The sequence below is a fragment of the Amblyraja radiata genome, chromosome 7 (assembly GCF_010909765.2).
Source record: "Amblyraja radiata isolate CabotCenter1 chromosome 7, sAmbRad1.1.pri, whole genome shotgun sequence".
Lineage (NCBI taxonomy): Eukaryota > Metazoa > Chordata > Chondrichthyes > Rajiformes > Rajidae > Amblyraja > Amblyraja radiata.
This window is the reverse complement of record NC_045962.1, coordinates 63383446-63401465: the sequence shown is the minus strand read 5'-3', so window position 1 is coordinate 63401465 and position 18020 is coordinate 63383446. Positions and strand designations below refer to the sequence as shown.

General features: G+C 39.7%; 1 protein-coding gene across 5 annotated transcripts in view; it reads right to left on the bottom strand.

Moving 5' to 3' along the window:
- Nucleotides 1–18020, bottom strand: part of spopl (speckle type BTB/POZ protein like) — a 165405-nt gene that overhangs the window by 38839 nt on the left and 108546 nt on the right. For 3 of the 5 annotated variants that reach the window (XM_033024686.1, XM_033024688.1, XM_033024690.1), the window contains 2 exons: nt 16048–16156; nt 15487–15620 (listed from right to left, as the gene is read on the bottom strand). In XM_033024686.1, the coding sequence (XP_032880577.1) occupies nt 15487–15564 (78 nt within the window). In that variant the 5' untranslated portion in view covers nt 15565–15620; nt 16048–16156. The remainder of the gene's footprint in view (nt 1–15486; nt 15621–16047; nt 16157–18020) is intronic. The other 2 variants (XM_033024687.1, XM_033024689.1) reach the window with 1 other exon arrangement.

Below are 18020 nucleotides of genomic sequence, written 5' to 3'. Positions count from 1 at the left end.
ACGTTCAATAAATAACAAATATAGTGCAAATAACAAATAATAATATAGTCTTTTGCAGTTCATAGCTTATTCAAGAAAGTTTATTGTCATGTGTCCCAGATAGGACAATGAAATTCTTTCTTTGCTTCAGCACAACAGAATATAGTAGGCATGAATACAGAATAGATCAATGTGTCCATATACCATTATATATTTGACGAATAAAACCGATTGATTGATTATATAAATATATACACACATGAATAAATAAAACAGATAAAATGCAAATAAACAGATAATGGGCTATTAATGTTCAGAGTTGTGTTTGAGTTGAGTTTAATAGCCTGATGGCAGTGGGGAAGAAGCTGTTTCTGAACCTGGACATTGCAGTCTTCAGGCTCCTGTACCTTCTACCTGAAGGTAGCGGGGAGATGAGTGTGTGGCCAGGATGGTGTGGGTCCTTGATGATGCTGCCAGCCTTTTTGAGGCAGCGACTGCAATAGATCCCTTTGACGGTGGGGAGGTCAAAGCCGGTGATGGCCTGGGCAGTGGTCACAACATTTTGTCGTCTTTTCACTCCTGGACTTATAGGTCAATACCTATAAGTTGCTGTGTTCTGTTTTGCATGAATCCCAGCGTCTCACCGCTACTGACGCATTTTAGAAAAATACCATTGGTCCAGCATTTAAAACACTCCATTGTGTAGTTTTTATTTTTGTATCTTTTTCAGGATCACAAGTAGTCCCAAGTATTTATGGCCATTGTTTTAAAGTGTACCCATTTTGCACACAACACGGCAACAGATTTGTAATTCTTTCATAGATGTCATGCTACTGAAAAAAGCATATTTACAGGTAAATAGCCAGCATCTGAAAACACGGTGCAAGTGTTTAACGATCTCAAACATTAGAACTTCAACAAATAATTTTAAATAACAATTTTTCTGTGGAGGAACACAACAGGATTAGGCCACTTCTAGACAGATGACATATCGGGTTGGGACCCCTTCTCAGGCTGATGGAGTAGAGGGGAGATAGGTAGGAAGATGTGAGGGGAAGGATTGGGCAAGAATGGTAGGGATGAACCAGTTTTCATCAATGGGATGATGGTGGAGAGAGTCAACAGCTTCAAGTTTCTGGGGATGTAAATCACTGAAGATCTGTCCTGGACACGACACATTGACGCAATAGTGTTCATCCATGCCAGATGTCTGAAGAAGGGTGCTTGCCAAAAATGTTCTGTCCATTCCCTCCACAGATGCTACCTGACCTGCTGAGTTTCTCCAGCACTTATGTTTTATTTTCATCAATGCCTTTACTTCCTTGGAATATTGAGGAGATTCGATATTTCGCCGTATACTTTATTGAACTTTTACAGGCGTACATTAGAGACCATACTAACTGGATGCATCACTGCCTGGTTTGAACGCCCAGGAACAAATGAGGCTGGTAGACATTGCCCAGTCCACAGGAATTAACTCCTCAGCATTAAATGGATCCGGAGAAGTCCCACACCATGCTGATCACGCACATATTGCTACAATAATCGGGATGGTGGTACTGGAGCCTGAAAACCATGATCATCATTGTTAAAATATAGCTTTTTCCCTGCAATGGCTCTTGAACACTGCACAATACTAACTACAACCTCAGCAACAATGATCTTTGTTTTTAGTTGCACTCCAGACTTTCCTTTTGCAGTATTATGGCTACCTAGCATTGCTAAGTATTAATGTATTATATTGGTTATTGTATATTTGTGTGTTATTGAGCCTGTTCAGTTGCACCAAGTAAGAATGTCATTGTAGTGTCAAGTACATATCATAAGGTCATAAATGATAGGAGTAGAATTAGGCCTTACGGCCCATCAAGTCTACTCTGCCATTCAATCATGGCTGATCTATCGTTCCCTCCTAACCACATTGTCCTGCCTACTCCCCATAACCTCTAACACCTCTGCTAATCAAGAATCTATCTATCTCTGCCTTAAAAATATCCACTGACTTGGCCTCCACAGCCTTCCGTGGCAGAGAAATCCACAGATTCACCACACTCTGACTAAAGACATTTCTCCTCATCTCCTTCGTAAAAGAATGCTCTTTAATTCTGAGGCTATGACCCCTGGTCCTAGACTCTCCCACTAGTGGAAACATCCTCTCAACATCCACTCTATCCATGCCTTTCACTATTCTGTATGTTTCAATGAGGCCCCCCCTCATTCTTCTAAACTCCAGCGAGTACAAGCCCAGTGCCGACAAACACTCATCATAGGTTAACCTACTAATTTATTTGATTTAACACTGTTAACTTGAATAATAGGCGGATTCAGGTAATGTGTTCATTGCCAGATGAGTCAGGGGGGAAAGAGAATGTGGAGATAGGAATCAAGAATATCCCATTTTTATCCCATAGCACAATCTGCTCAAAAAAGACAAAAATCTAGAAATAATGATTATATTTTAGCAATTTGTATCTTATGATTGTTACCCATAGATCGTCTGCCTGGCCAGCTAGATACAGCACCAGGTGCAGAGGCTTCATAGAATCAAGCCAAGAACCATCTGTTCATCTGTTCCTCACTTGGAAGTTGGAACTTGTTTGACCATGCACTTTCACTAAATGCACTTTGGGGACTATAATACAAAGCACAGCAAAAGCTGAAGGTTCCATTATGTGCAACAATATAAATGGTCAGAAACGTTAGATAAGAATCATTAGTTGCAACCAAAATTACTAGCTCATGATCAAAGATTGGGTTAGGATAGATCTATATTGAGAAAAGTTTATGTTGGCATTTAAAAAACTCCAAACAATTATGACCAAGATTAAAATGGGTTTCCTTCAAATGGTATGAACATCACAACAGCTGAGGAATTTGAATTCAGTGGTAAATCAAGAATAAAATGCTACTCTTTCTAATGGTGATCATGTAACTATCAACCAGATTGCCATAAATATTGATTTGGCTTAATATTGCTGTTGTTATAATGAAAAATTCTGTCCTTAGAACAGCCTCCAAAGCACTGGCAAATTTTACTTTATTTGACCATGAGCCAACAGATATTCGGACGACTTCTGCAGCCCCCTGTAGCTGGGGCATGGCCATAACAAAATCCTATGGATAACGCGATACCAATAGTACCTCGATCAATGACCAAATTCTCGCAAGCAGAGGCTGTTATAGATTGAAATGATATTAAATGAAAGAAAAATAATGCGATTTAAAAGTATAGGTCACACATCCCAAATCTCCATATTTTTAAAACATTCTGCAGTGATTCTGTGATAATAGGTGCTAAAGAAAGTTGCCCAATTCCTTGGCAGAATTGTTTCCACAGCAGCCTGAAGAACTTCAGTCTCTTAGCCTTGTGACCAGCTGTTTCAAGTTTTGTACTGCTGTTGGACTGAAACCAGCTCTTTATCTTTTTGTTTCACGGTGCCTGCTGCAGGCACACCATCACGTTTACATTGCCAGTTAACCACTGATTTATTTTCAAGTGGTCAGTGCAAGTCTGTTCAAGTCTGCCTTCTGAAAAACTGGTATCGTTGCCAAAAGTGACTTGCTGTGTGAAAATTGGCATTTGTAAAAATAAACCCCAGTGTCCCCTGAGCTACGTGTTACAGTATTGTTCAATATTCATGCTAATTGTCATATTAGCATTTCAATGCTTCATGTGCTTCAGCATGGGGCCATCCATTAGTTAGATCGCAGCGGACCATAGTATTAAATCACAAGCGACTGCAGATGCTGCAGATCTTGAGCAAAAAAACAAACAAACTACTGGAGGAATATTGAGTCACACCATTTAGTGAAACCACCTAACAAAGGGATGCTCTTTGGAGGTGAATAGTCACTTACTGACTCTTTTTAACTTGGCGCAGAGTGCAATGGTTACCCGTTTTCTATTGCACAAATGCACGAGTGAAGAGTCGGGTCAAGAATGTATAATTGTCATGTGTACCCACAACAGAACAATGAAATTCTTCTTTGCAGCAGCATAACAAGCGTGTAAACAAAATACTCATAGATTGTATGAGAAAGTATGAGAAATTACTAAATTCAATAACTTAATAACCCTAATACTAGCGTGTGACAGCCTTGCTCCAAGTTTCAGTGGGTTAATCCATTACAATGCAGGTACCACTTCTTTTCAAGTGGTACTTTCTGAACGAATCCAGGAACAACGACGGTGGCCATGGTCAAGTGTAACTGAAGTAGCGCTAATCCCTCCTCACTTCCTGGAGTGCACCACTGGCTCACTATTTTTTGTTTGTTTTTCAAATATATTCAAGTATTCCGCCTGTCTTCCTCTTGCAAAAACGGAATGCATTAATAGCATGTCTCAATCTCGTCGGGTTAGTTCACCTCATCAACTGCAACTCTCCAGAATGCAGCTTTCTTTACTCCAGAATTTAGTGTCTACCTTTAAAATAAATCTGTGGTCCGCTGAAGAAACAACACAATAGACCACTCTAGAAGTGCAGGTTTTGCTATACACTTCATACTGTAGAACACATCATAATACACCTTGAGTGAATTAATGTGGTTAGATTATTATTTTTAATCTGTTGTCTAGAATTAATCGATAACCACCCTATATATCACCCTATGTACCTTACATCAGATTTAAATCGGAATTCCGATTTTTTTGTTCCAGATTATTTGTCTGTCTCTAAGGGGGTTGCGTCCAATCACTGACCAGCTTGCCTTAAAATTCCCGTCCAATCAACAAACCAGTCTCCTTCCTTCCAATCAGCCGCTGTCTCCAATTAGCAGCTACGGTAAAGGTTGGAAGCCAACAGAGGTATTGACAGTCAGACGGGAGCAGGAGAAATTAAGACTGTGTATAATCCATAGCACCTTAGTGTACAATTTCATAATTTATACTAAATAACAGGGCTGACAGACCTTGGCTGGGAACCTGGGGCTCACCAAAATTGTCCCCAATTGGGCCCCGCACATCCTAAGGCCGGCCCTGACTGGTGCTCTCCCTTCTGACTGTGTGGGACCCTGGTTTCCATATTTTTAAACAAACCTGGGGTCCCTTTATGTTTATTAGATTCACTCAAAGGTTGTTTGTAATACTGTTCAGAATGTTTTTTAAAAAGTGATTTAAAAATATGTTGGCAATAACAGGAATTAACATCCCAAAGTGCAAAAAGCCTACAATTTTACTTCGGAGTCACGTGAGTGACTACGTGAAGAAGCCCGTTCAGCCGCACGTGCGTCATTACGTCAGACGCATTGGTGCAGGCGGCCGGTTGGAGCAGCAGGTGCTCCTCCAGTCCGGTAAGTTTAAACTTCAGGTAAGCTTGTTTTTCTTACCTGTTTTATTCCTTGCAGGAACCTCTGCGGATAGCTGGGTTGTCGGGTGTCGCGAAGCCGGTCGCTGACGGGTGGTCAGTGACTTCTAGGTGCTCCGGGTGCTGGGAGGGTTTCCCTCTGATAGGCACATAGACGCTGGGGTTCCCGAGGAGGGGACCTCCAGTAGGCCGGGTGCCGGGAGGGTTTTCCCTCCGATATAAATATAGATGCTGGGGTTCCCGGGGAGGGGACCTCCAGTAGACCGGGTGTCGGGAGGGTTTTTCCTCCGATATAAATATAGATGCCGGGTGTCGGGAGGGTTTTCCCTCTGATATAAATATAGATGCCGGGTGTCGGGATGATTTTCCCCGATATACATATAGAGGCTGGGGTTCCCGGGTATGGGAATCCAGTAGTTATTCGGCTTTCAGACCGCAGGGGTCCCCAGGAAAGGGGTTAAACCGGACTGGAACGGTCAGCCCTGGTGCCGGTAGGGTTTTTCCCTCCGGTAATATATAAATGGGTGCTGGGATTCCCGGGGGAGGGGAAATCCACCAGCAACGTGGTGCCCAGACCGCAGAGGTCCCCAAGATATGGTGTAAACTGACCCGAGTGGTCAGTCCTGGTGCCGGGAGGGTTCCCTTCCGGTAAATTGGAAAATGTGGAGATTGACCAGGATGGAGCCCTATTGAGAGGAGGCTCAAGCTAGATACACCCTAACATCAGGAGTTGTGTCAGTGCGGGACTATGGGAAAGTCCGCGCCAGCAGCAGGGCTGCTTAAAGGGGATGCTGAGTCTATGGCAGCGTTCCTTGTAATAGGGCTGCTTAAATGTATGGCAGCAGCACCTGTAGAAGGGCTGCATGATGTCTCCCTCATGGAGGTGAGCTTACTAACCCTGAAGGGTGGGCCTGTTGGAGAGGCCGCACCAGCAGCACCTTGTAGTAGGGCTGCTTAATGTCTCCCTTATGGAAGAGGAGAACATGCCGGGTCAGTGTAAATCTGATGCCGAGGCTGAGGGTATAGCGTGGAGCATACCTCAAGGGATGAAGGGCACATGTCAGAGGTACGATTCCTGGCAGCAAGGTTGCCATCCCAACACAATGCAGTGAATCAGGGGACGTTAGAGCCACCCGCCGAATCTTCTATTCAGGTAAGACCTATTCCACAGGCAAATCCTGAAGGACGAAGCATAAACTGTTGGACCAATTAGGCCAACGACGAGTAAGGATTCATAGTTAGGGGAAAACACACCCCACGGCTTCATCGGCAGGAAGCGGTTTACTGAAGCTGGTGGCAGCATTAAAGCTGACCAGAGTTACTCTACAACTAAGTGACCACGAACAAGTTGGTAAGATTTACAATTGGTTGTGCAATACACAAATGATTGAGACATTGTCATCTACTCAGAGGCATTTTAACCAGGTAAACTGGACATTACTAGTATTCCAAGAAGGTTGGAATTTGGCCAGAAGAGTGTTGAGCCAGGTCCAGTATTTTAGCCAGGTTTGCCTCCAAGACAGGCTCGGAGATATGGGGAATGGTCTTTCAAGGCAAGGGCAGAATTATGGCAAGAGTTGTCTTGGGACATGTGAAAATTATCAGAACCGGGCCAGAGTTGCCGTTCAGGACACACAAAATTATGGCAGGCGTGGCCTGTTCATTATGAAAGAAGGGTGATCAAACAGATTTCATAGGGTTTCCATGTACAATGATCATCAGAGATATTTGAAGGCATTGCTATGATGAGGCAATTTAACAGTATGATAACAATAAATCATTCAAAGGACTACTCAGAGTTCAAAAACACTTGTGATGTATTGTCTGGATTATATTTTGACGCTGTATTTGGCTAAAATTATATTTTGACGCTGTATTTGGAGAAATGTTTCAGTCTCTCCTATCTAGTTAAATTAGGTTGTTATCATATGGATAGTTGGCCTGTGACTCCGCCCTGGGCAACAGATTGGAGTCAATAGAAACTGGGAACATTTACAATATGTGCATAAATGCTCGATTAACGTCAGACACACTCTAATTCAATTCAAAATCTTACACAAATTATACTATTCAAAAACCAAAATAAGTAAACTTTTTCCTAACGTCTCACCTATTTGTGATAAATGCCGATCTCAAGAAGCTACTATAACGCACTCATTTGTTTTTTGTATAGAAATTCAAAAATTATGGACTGAAATTTTTGAAATCTTCACAAAATTATTCAAAATAAAACTGATACCAAAACCTGAATGGATTACCTTTGGAACAATGGAAGGTAGCCCTGAACTAAATGTGTTTCAAAAGAATCTATTTAATTATGGGCTAATAATGGGGAAAAAAGCATACTTAAATTCTGGAAAAAACGCTCCTATACCAACATTAAATATGTGGATTTCAAATATGTTTGAAACATTACACCTGGAAGATATGAGACTCCTCCTTGCAGGCAAATCAGACCACTTCCAAAAGACGTGGCCTGCATTTATCGACTTACTACAAGAATAAGGTGCATCAGTACTTCAAAAAAGAAACGGTATCAGGATCAGGTAAGGGGGGACGAAAAATACGAAGTCGGTATATCCCTTTTGTGCGGTTTTTATAATAGAGCTTTAGTTTTTTTTGTTTTTTTTTCCTTTTTCCTCCTTTCTTTTCTAGGGTCTATTTCTTAATTATTTTCTCTAACCAATGGGTGGGTCTTTTTTTTTCATTGATCACTCTTTTACACGAACACAACTTTCTTTCTATCTATTTATATCTATTTATCTATATCTTTCCTTAAAGCTTAAAAAATGAAGGGGTACAATAAATGTAATAAGATATATCTGGCTTGTACGATTGTAATTTACTTTACTTCTAGTAAATAAATATATAAAATAAAAAAAACCTGGAACAGCCTTGTTGTTATAAAGCAGTTTCTATTCATTAGACTAACTGGCAATGTAATAGATGTGATGCAGCTGTGCAAGTGGGAGAACTGACAGCATGCTTAATGGCAAACTATAAGGGCAATGAAGGTCATTGATAATACAACTTTGCTATTACCAGCTGAAGTCACTAAAGTCACTATGATGGACAAACAGTATTCAGTATTGCTCCAGTAGTTGATCAATAAATATGTCATTATATTGCAAAATGATGCTATAGCTTAAGGTGGGAAAATGCAAATGTCATCTCTAGTTGGAGGTGCAGGAGATTTACATGAGTTATTAACTCTTCAGTATTGGTATCAACTATCTATAGACCCTAAGTGCATTTTATGGGTTAAAGAGTGATTGAGTGAATATGCATAGGTGCATGCTCAACTTCATGTTGATACACTTTGATGTGGCATATGATAAGCACGAGGGTGCAATCAGGGAAAAGATCCTGTAAAAGGTACATCATCTCATTTGCCACTGGAGTATCATTAAGTACAGATCAATGACAACACAGAATGGGGTTGGACCACACAGTATTTATGAAATTCTGATTCAATGCAACACCGAATATAGATATGTAGCTTTCATGCTAATTTAAAGGTTGCAAAAATGTGTGGCTTAACAGTGGCGAAACATACATTCTCGCTACAAGCATGAGGAATGGTATTTTATGTCTTCCTCCATTTTGCTTTATGAGTCGGGTCTTGAAATAAAGTCATCAAGAGCTGCTTTAGGTTCCAGCTGTGGAATTGGCCTATGCAGTTTGATTCCCGATTTGTCTGGATTGTCTAGGCTGGATTACTGTAACGCACTCTACTCTGGAGTCGCACGAGCTTCATTGGCTCGTCTCCAGCTTGTTCAAAATGCTGTCGCTCGCCTTTTGACTGGAACTCGAAAGAGGGAGCACATTACGCCAATTTTGGCCTCCCTACACTGGCTCCCAGTGCACTTTTGAGTTCATTTCAAAATTCTTTTATTTGTTTTTAAATCGTTGAATGGGCTCGCCCCGCCTTACCTCTCTGAGCTGCTCCACCTATATGCTCCTGCCCGGTGCCTCAGGTCAGCTGATCAGCTGCTCCTTGAGGTACCAAGGTCTAAGCGGAAGCTCAGAGGGGATAGAGCCTTTTCTGTTGCTGCTCCGGCACTCTGGAACACCTTGCCGCTGCACATCAGACAGGCCCCCTCACTGTCCATCTTCAAATCCTCCCTAAAAACACATTTTTATTCTTTGGCTTTCGACACTGGCTGAGGCATTGCTCCTGTTTTTAGTGCTTTTAATGTCTTTTAATTTTTAGTGTGTTTTTTATAGTCCTTCGTTTTACGGTTTTTAATGGTTTTTAATTGTTTGTAATAGCTTTTTGTTCATGAGTTCTCATGTACAGCACTTTGTGGCAACTGTAGTTGTTTAAAGTGCTTTATAAATAAAGTTATTATTATTATTATTATTGTCGGGAATAATAATAATGCAACCTTATATGGTTATTTTAAACGTAACTTGAGTCGTAGCGTCTTTCTGGTCGCCACTAAATTTTCAACATGTTGAAAATTTCGGCGACCTATGACCGGTTCCCGGCAGTCGTAAAGGTCGCATAATTGGGACAGGCCCTTTAATCTCCTCTAGAATGTATTTTTGCTAAGGTTGAAAACAATGTAGTTAGTGCTCTTTGTCATTTATCATCTTCTGCATAACAGTGCTGTACTGGCAGTTTGATAAAGATGCAAGCTGAAATAAACACCAACTCTTGCTTGAAGATCATCAACTCAGATAGGTGCATACTTTGACCTACTTGAGAAGTACTACAACTTGGGGTTCTTCTTTTGCTGGATACAGAGTGACTGGACCCTATATAATAGCCTCTCAATTTTTAATCTGTTATTCAACCATAATCTAAATTTTGTGAACATAAAGATATGCTTGGCACAGCGAAAAATGAGATAATGTCCTGAATTACATACTTGAAAATTGTGATTTTTAAAAATTTTATTTGGGGGACGGGGAAAGAGAGAAAGGCCCCAGGACTGACTGACAGGCATGATCCCTGGGGTTAGGGCCTGGCTGCATTAAGGTTGGGTCCAGTTTGTTTGATGATGTTTGGGTCTCAGAGTCCAGATCCCGAGTCAGACTTCAGTTTCTATTCTCTCCCATGTTCCATTTAGTTCCTTTGGTGGTTTTAACAGGACCACAATATTACCAACCAGTCTTTTTAAAGAGCTGGGGCTAGTCTGAGAATTCTCAGCTCCGTCTCCACCTCAAAGTAGTATGGGATTGTCAATTTCTTTCTCCCGTTGGCAACTCTTGTCCTGGACAGTTACATACCCTTTAGCTTTGCAATTTTCCAAGGCAGCTTTTGCCCCACGCCCTAGTCATCCGACCTCCATTCAAACTATTGCAATCTGTTCATCTTAATGGCCTATTTAAAAGTAATTAGGAATGGACAATATATGGTAACCTTTGCCAGCACTGCCCACATTGCCTGACAAAAAATTTTAAACTATTTTCTTTCTAGTCATAAACATTTCTTACCCTGTCATTGTCAGTTTAAGGGATGTCATTAGCCAAACTCTGTTTTCTTTGAATTTAAAGGAATTCACCAGTTTTAGTCAAACGTTATTGTAAATAGATCTTTTGAGGGTAAACAAAAGGAAAAAAAAAAGAGCGAGATGCGATATGGAAACAGACCATTGAAGCCTTCTGAATCTGTGCTGTTCATCAACCCCCATTTACACTAATTATACACTTTCCCTTCTTATATATTCTTCCTGCATTTCCAGAAGCATTAATTTATTTAAACACTAATTTTCCCTACAGATATATGGATACGCTTCCTCCGACATGGCACTTTTGGGGGTACAAATATCAGTCTTATGCCAGCAATGAAGCTTCATGAAATAAACATACATCTTCCAAAGTGACAATGTCTAACTAGCTTGCTAAATTTACAAATTAGTTCAAAGTTGATTTGAAATCTAAAGTCAATGAAAATAAATTTGCCTGTGATTTTATACTGGTTTCCCAGTATTTCCTTCTATGCAGTCAGATATGTACAGTAAGGAATACATTGCTGATATCCATTAACAAAAACAATGCAGGAGGCAGGTTAATAATAAACTACTGCACGTAAGCCCTCTGGAGTTAGCAGGCAAGATGTAAATTGGACACTAATTCACAATTGGGAATTTTCTATCTCTTTATACCACATATCACCATTAGATTAATCTGCATTCCTATAAATTGAACACTACTTGGAAACTTCAAGGTGGCAAAAATACAGAATGCAAGGTACTACGAGAGTAGTCTGTAGTAGAACCACATATGTGGCACTGAACAATCTGTTGTGGCCTACAATGGTAGTATAAGAGCTAAAGCCAAGGAAAACAATTACTGCATCTAATTCTCAACTACCTATGTGTAAGAAATGTTTATGACGACATGGGTAGGATAGAATACCACACAATCCTTGTGGAGATGAGGAAATGAAGGCACTGAACATCTGCAGTGTAGAAGTGTTGTCCAACTCAGGACCACTTCAGATTAGATCTAGGACCTCAAAGTTAGGCATCCATGACCCTAAGACCAGGAGCAAGGGAAAGGCAATACACTACAATACGTAGTTTCATAACCCAGTATATCCTCATTCTATGTTTTCCATCAGGTGAGGAAAATAACTCTAGTACAAGTTGAATGGAAAACAAAAACATCAGAAGCTGTGCCAATTTAATGATTAAGGACTGTACTGATTCAAAGTAGCAGATCATCTTGCTATAACAGGTGTGTGATTCAACAAGGATTCCTGTCATCGAACGTATGTGATTGCAAACTATCAAATAATTAGAGGTTGCTAGTCTGCGATCAAGTCCAGCATGTAAGTGCAAAAGTGCTTGTGAGTTTCCAAGCATCTTCAGTCATTTAGCACTCCATGAATCACTAACTATCAAGCCATTTATTTATACTGTTTTCTTTCTGTTGATCATTCACAATCTATGCCAATACATTATTCTGAATCCCACATGCTACTGATGTCAGGCTAACTGATTGTAGTTACAATTTCTCTTACTGTTTTCTTAAATATTGGAATAACATTAGATACTTGCCAATCAGTGAGAACCATTTAAGTATGGAATTACAAAAAAATACCATCAATGTATCCACAATCTCCATGGCCATTTCTTTCAAAATTTCTTCAGATACTTATTCATTCAGAACATGGTGAACCTTTAGACTTTTCTACTTAAGAGGGCATCAGAAGGATAGGTATCTGCCTATCAATCCATTTACATAGTTGGTGTGGAATGTGGCACTAAGGTAGATAAACCATGATCATACTGAATTGCAGGGCACGTATGAGAAAGCTTCTACTGTTTCTTCAAATTCTTGTTATGATAGCGATGCCTTGGCAGTGTTGCATCATTCACTATGTTGCACAGGCATCACTGACAGCAGTACAAGCGATCCCATGAAAGGTCTGGTTAAAGAAATTGCAGGGGCAAGCCATTGGGCTCGTTCCTGCTCCACCATGACATGGCTGATCTTTGCTTCAGTATCACATGGCTGATCTTTGCTTCAGTATCACTTTCCTGCACTCATTTTCTTCAATTTTCCTATTAAATATATATTCCTTTGAAATTAAACCGTGAGCCCCAACTACCCTCCTGGATAAGGAATTTCAAAGACTCACCAACTACTAGGGAAGAAGGGTTTTCCCATCTCTGATCTGAATGGGTTGCACTTTATTTCGAGACTGTAATACTCGGAATTACATACTCCAGTCATAGAAAAGTCAACTCTGCATCTACCACATAAAACTCATTAAAATTGTTGTGCTTCAATGGCATTACCTTCCATTCTCCTAAATTCAAGAGAATACAGGATCTGCCTCTAAACTCTCATACGTCAAACCTGCCATTCGTGAATCAGTAATAGGGGCGGCATCATAATGGCGCAGCGGTAGAGTTGCTGCCTTGCGCCAGAAACCAGGGTTAGATCCTGACTATGGGTGCTGCCTATATGAAGTTTTTACATTCGCTCCATGACCTGCGTGGGTTTTCTCCGGTTTCCTTCTACACCCCAAAGACTTAGATTTGTGGACTAATTAGCTTGGTGTAATTATAAATTGTCCCTAGTGTAGAATAGTGTTAGTGTGTGTGAATTGCTGGTCGACGCGGAGTCGATGGGCCGAAGGGACTGTTTTCATACTGTAATTAAAGCAAGTACATGCTTCCTTAGAGAGGGGGACTAGAACCATAGAAACTATTCTTGACATATTCTTACCAAAGCCTCTATAATTGGAGGAAGACACTTCCCTTGTACGTTCGTCATTTTGCAATAAATGGGAACGTAATATTTGCTTTCCTAATTGCCCGTTGAACCCATTTACTAACTTTCAGTGATCTATGTACACCAAAATCTTAGTCCCATGGATCATCAACATATAAATTGCTCACAATTAAAAACAAATTCTCCTTTCATTTTCCCGCAAAATGTTTTGCTCATTTTCCAAGACATTTAATTTTTCATATACATCTGTCCATTCCTTTAACTCATTTCTATTCTATTGGATTATCTTTGTGGATGACGTTGTCACCTAGCTTTGCGTAATATGGTCTGATCTGGTGGTAATACAATTCCCAGATTGAATTCATTGATTATAGTTAACTCTGGGAACTCAGCAACCATCCTGTTGCACACCATTGGTCCGTTTCCCAAATCAATATTTATAAAGCATTTAATATTCTAATCAGTGTTTGCTAAAGCCTTTTACTTCGCACATCCTCTACTGGCTTATTCATCGCACAATATTAAGTCTGAAATAGCTTGCTCCCTCTTGATGGTGCCTCAATAAACTATTTGGAAACCATCTAATTTACATTTAATAAATTTATCCTCCACATTAATAATGTTAAGTTGGCTGACCCAATCCATGTAGGTTAACCTTCCCCATTAATATTTTATGAGCGTCTAAATTTGTGATTTATATCATGCTCTACGTCACCACTGCTATTAGAGAGCATATAAAACATGCTCCTTGCCTTTTCATAGCTTCACCCAGACTCCACTTTCAAAAATGCTCCTCAGTTGATCTACTTTCCGTGTTATTAAAAATATTGAGTTCAAAATATCCACTTAGGGAAGGTGTCAAATAAAATCCCAATGTTTGCACTGAAAATGTAAGCTCAAATGGTTATTCCTCCAGCCAAGTTATCTCAACAAAGTATGTTAACACTGGCATGGTTAATTGGAGATATTTGCTCAAGAATGGCATATCTAAATAAAGCAGGAAAACCCAATGTGTCTAATTCATTATTTATAAAATAGAGGGTGTTTTGATAGGGTAGCCATCGCTTATCAATCAATAACCCAAACATTAACCAATGCTAAATGACTCAAAATCTCTCACAGCCTTGTTCTAAAAAGACATGTGGTGAGCATGACTGACCTGGACAAAAAAGCAACGCTTGACCAAGAGTGGTATCAAGTAGCCAGTGTAGTACCCCAAGCAAGTTGTAAACGAACTAGCATTCCCCCCAGCTAAATACAAACCTAAAACTAGATCATGAAAATTACGACACAAATGCAAGGAGGTCCCCCGGCAATTTAAATCAAAAAGGCAATTTTGCGCTGAAATGAAACTCCTTCAAATGCAATTTGATAATGACAAATAAATATTGGTCAGGACGACAGGGGTATAGTGCACTGAGATGAGTTCCATTCAGAAATGAAAAGTTGATTTGGGATTTTGTTTTTCACCTAAAAGTTATGGTTGCAGTTGGTGTAAGCCAATCACCCCAAAACACAGGTGTAGAATTGAATCACGGCGATGCCATGCTAGGCCTCAACAGCTTCACTTTTGATCACCGTCCAACAAGTCAGAAATGGGTACATAATTGAAAAATTGCAATATTCAATTCCATTCTGAACTACTCAGATAATGGAGTAGTCCATGCTCAAGTCCAGTAAGAGCACATAGCATTCATTCAGGCTGAGCTTTAACCAGATATGCACAACATCTGAATTATGACAATGTCTCACGTAATATGTGAATACCAAACATGTTATTACTTTTGTCTGTTTGGACATCTTTGATTATACATAGAAGCATACATCCCACACGTTGTCTCTCTGTTCTAACCCAACTATGAAGTAAAACAATTCAAATGTAATAAAGCCAAAAGACAGGCAAGCATTATAACACTTAAATTGTTAATTTCCCTGCTGTTCATTTCTGCAGGGAAAAGTAGATCCCACTATCATGACTTATCAATCACAGAAACACTAGGATGTACAGTACCTGGGTGTAACACCAACTCTCTGCCACTGGTCCACTAGACATTTCTCCAGGCGGAGGGGGTGTTGGCACCCTTGACATCGCCAGCTTGTCCACCGTTTTGAACCTAGATGCCACAGTGAATTTCAGGGTTTCTCCTGCAACGAAACACAATTAAATTACTAACCTCCAAATGTACAGATTGCAGGGCACAGCATCAAGTTAAAAGATTTTATTTAATGTACAAATCTAGAAAATTATTCCAAATTGCTGGAATTTCCATATACCAACAAAAATACTGGTTCAAAATGACCAATATGCTACTGCAGTCATTTTCTCATACACGGACAACCGCGCATAATATGACTGCATTTTAAATCTGGAATAAGGCGACGTAACGGGTCAAATGTGTTTTAATGTTGATAAACCCTCTCGCAAACTAACGCCCCAGTGCAAATCAATAAGTGGATATTCCATAGATTAATGGATGGTCTAATAAAATAACAATGTATTATTAACTCCAATTAGATTAACAACGGTATCTATAAATGTAAATGATTGACAAAAATGCATTTACACACTCACATGCCCATTTTGGTGCTTTTAGCCTAAGCAATAAAGTTTCCCATCATGCACTGATTCATCTCAATCTTCACATCAGCATTCAAAATGAGGTGGCGGAATGGACTGGTTTCTTTTCACAAAAATAAAAAAACAAAACAAATTATTACCAAGGCAGAATGCAAGGAACAGAAACCAATAAGGAGGGGGCAAAAACAGCTCATCACAATGCATATGGCACCCAAACCAAATGTGTTGCTAATTTGATTCAACTGCTTATACTAATTTCCATGAAACACAATTACTATTCTTTCAATTAATTCCCATTTCAATTCCCGTTTTACCATTCTTCTAAGCACCCTTCTAATTAATGTATGTTTCTTTGATTTTTGGAAAGACTTCCCCAAATTAGCACCTCGTGATTTTCGATTCAAATTGCCTTGTTTCTGCCCAACTGACCGGACCATCGATAAATTGTAGTTTACAGCTCTCTGGCTCATCCATTTGTATATCTACATTTTTTTTTAAACATGCCCTCTGCATTTAAGCCCAAATGATTACAAAAAGCAAGGAACCAAGTACCAGACCCTGTAAAAAATCAAAATAACAGAATGCCAGTCACAAAAACAACTATCAACCATCATGCTTCCTTGCACAGTCAATTTTAGATCCAATCTGCCAGTCTCCCCGAGATGTTATGAACTAAATCCTTTGCCTCTTACTGCTAAGAAATTATCTTAATTCATCTTTCAGTGCAGAGTAACTAGAAACAGGATAAAATATGGGGTGGAGAGAAAGCTAGGAATGTGGCTCCTATTTTGGTACTTTGGACCAAACCCACCATTCCTGATCAAATGCACTTTCCCATTCTCAACCTTTCACCCATTCTGATATCTCTTTGGCTCCTCTACTGCCATTGCAAGGCCCAACGTAGAACTAAGCATTTAAAAAAAAGTTTAACAGCAGAAACTGTAACCTCTCTCTATCACTGTACATGCAGAGCACTGAAACAAAAGAAGAATTGTATCATGCATGGAGGCCAAGCTTACCGGTTCAATCTCACAAAACAAAAGTACATCATACCCTGCCATTAGAATTTTGAAAATGTATGTACAAGTTAACATAATAGTACTGACATCCGCCTTGAATTGGCGCATCAAGGTTTTGGCCTGCATTCTGCAGTTGTGGTAACAGTAAAACGCTTAGCATTCGTCATCATTACATCACTGAAAGAGTAAATTGAGGTACATAATTCCATCCCACTGTTCTGTAGTTTACTGTGCAAAATGGAAACAGGACTCATCAATCAACAAACTAAGCGGTGCTGCTGTATGGCTGTCAGATTAAAAAAACAAAACAAATTACAGCAGTTCTAAAAATGTACAAAAGCAGGCAGCATCGGTGGAAAGAAAAGGTTCCCATTTCAATTAGATGGCCCAATGAAAGGTCATCAAGCCGAAATGATAAAACCACTACCCACTCCACCACTTTCTTCTTCTCCAACCTACTTTGGTTGTGTGTGCACGTGGACATGTAATTGGCATTTAGGTCTTCCAATAAGCTCATAATTAAAAATACAAATCTGTCAAATAGTTGTTCTTCAATTTATTGAAAGCCTGTTAATAAATGAATACACAACAATAAAGTGCTACAAATTCTAGCCTGTAGAAATACAATGATTATTACCAGCACTAGATCAATTATGGAGTTTGCACTAAGGACTTTGGTTTTCCTTTTGCACTAGTATTAGGTTTATTTATTGGAAATGTGTTTATTATCTTTCTGCATTGTGTATACAGGCCTGTTATGCTGCTGCAATTAAGAATTTCACTGTCCTGTTGGCGGTACACATGATAACACTCTTGACTCCTACATTATTGCCAATACAAAAACTAGCTTTCCAAAACCAATCCTTAACATTATGGATTTTTCGCCTTCCATCACATTCCTCACTGTGATGGAAGGAGAAAAATAAAGTTCAAGTCCTTCCCTTGTTG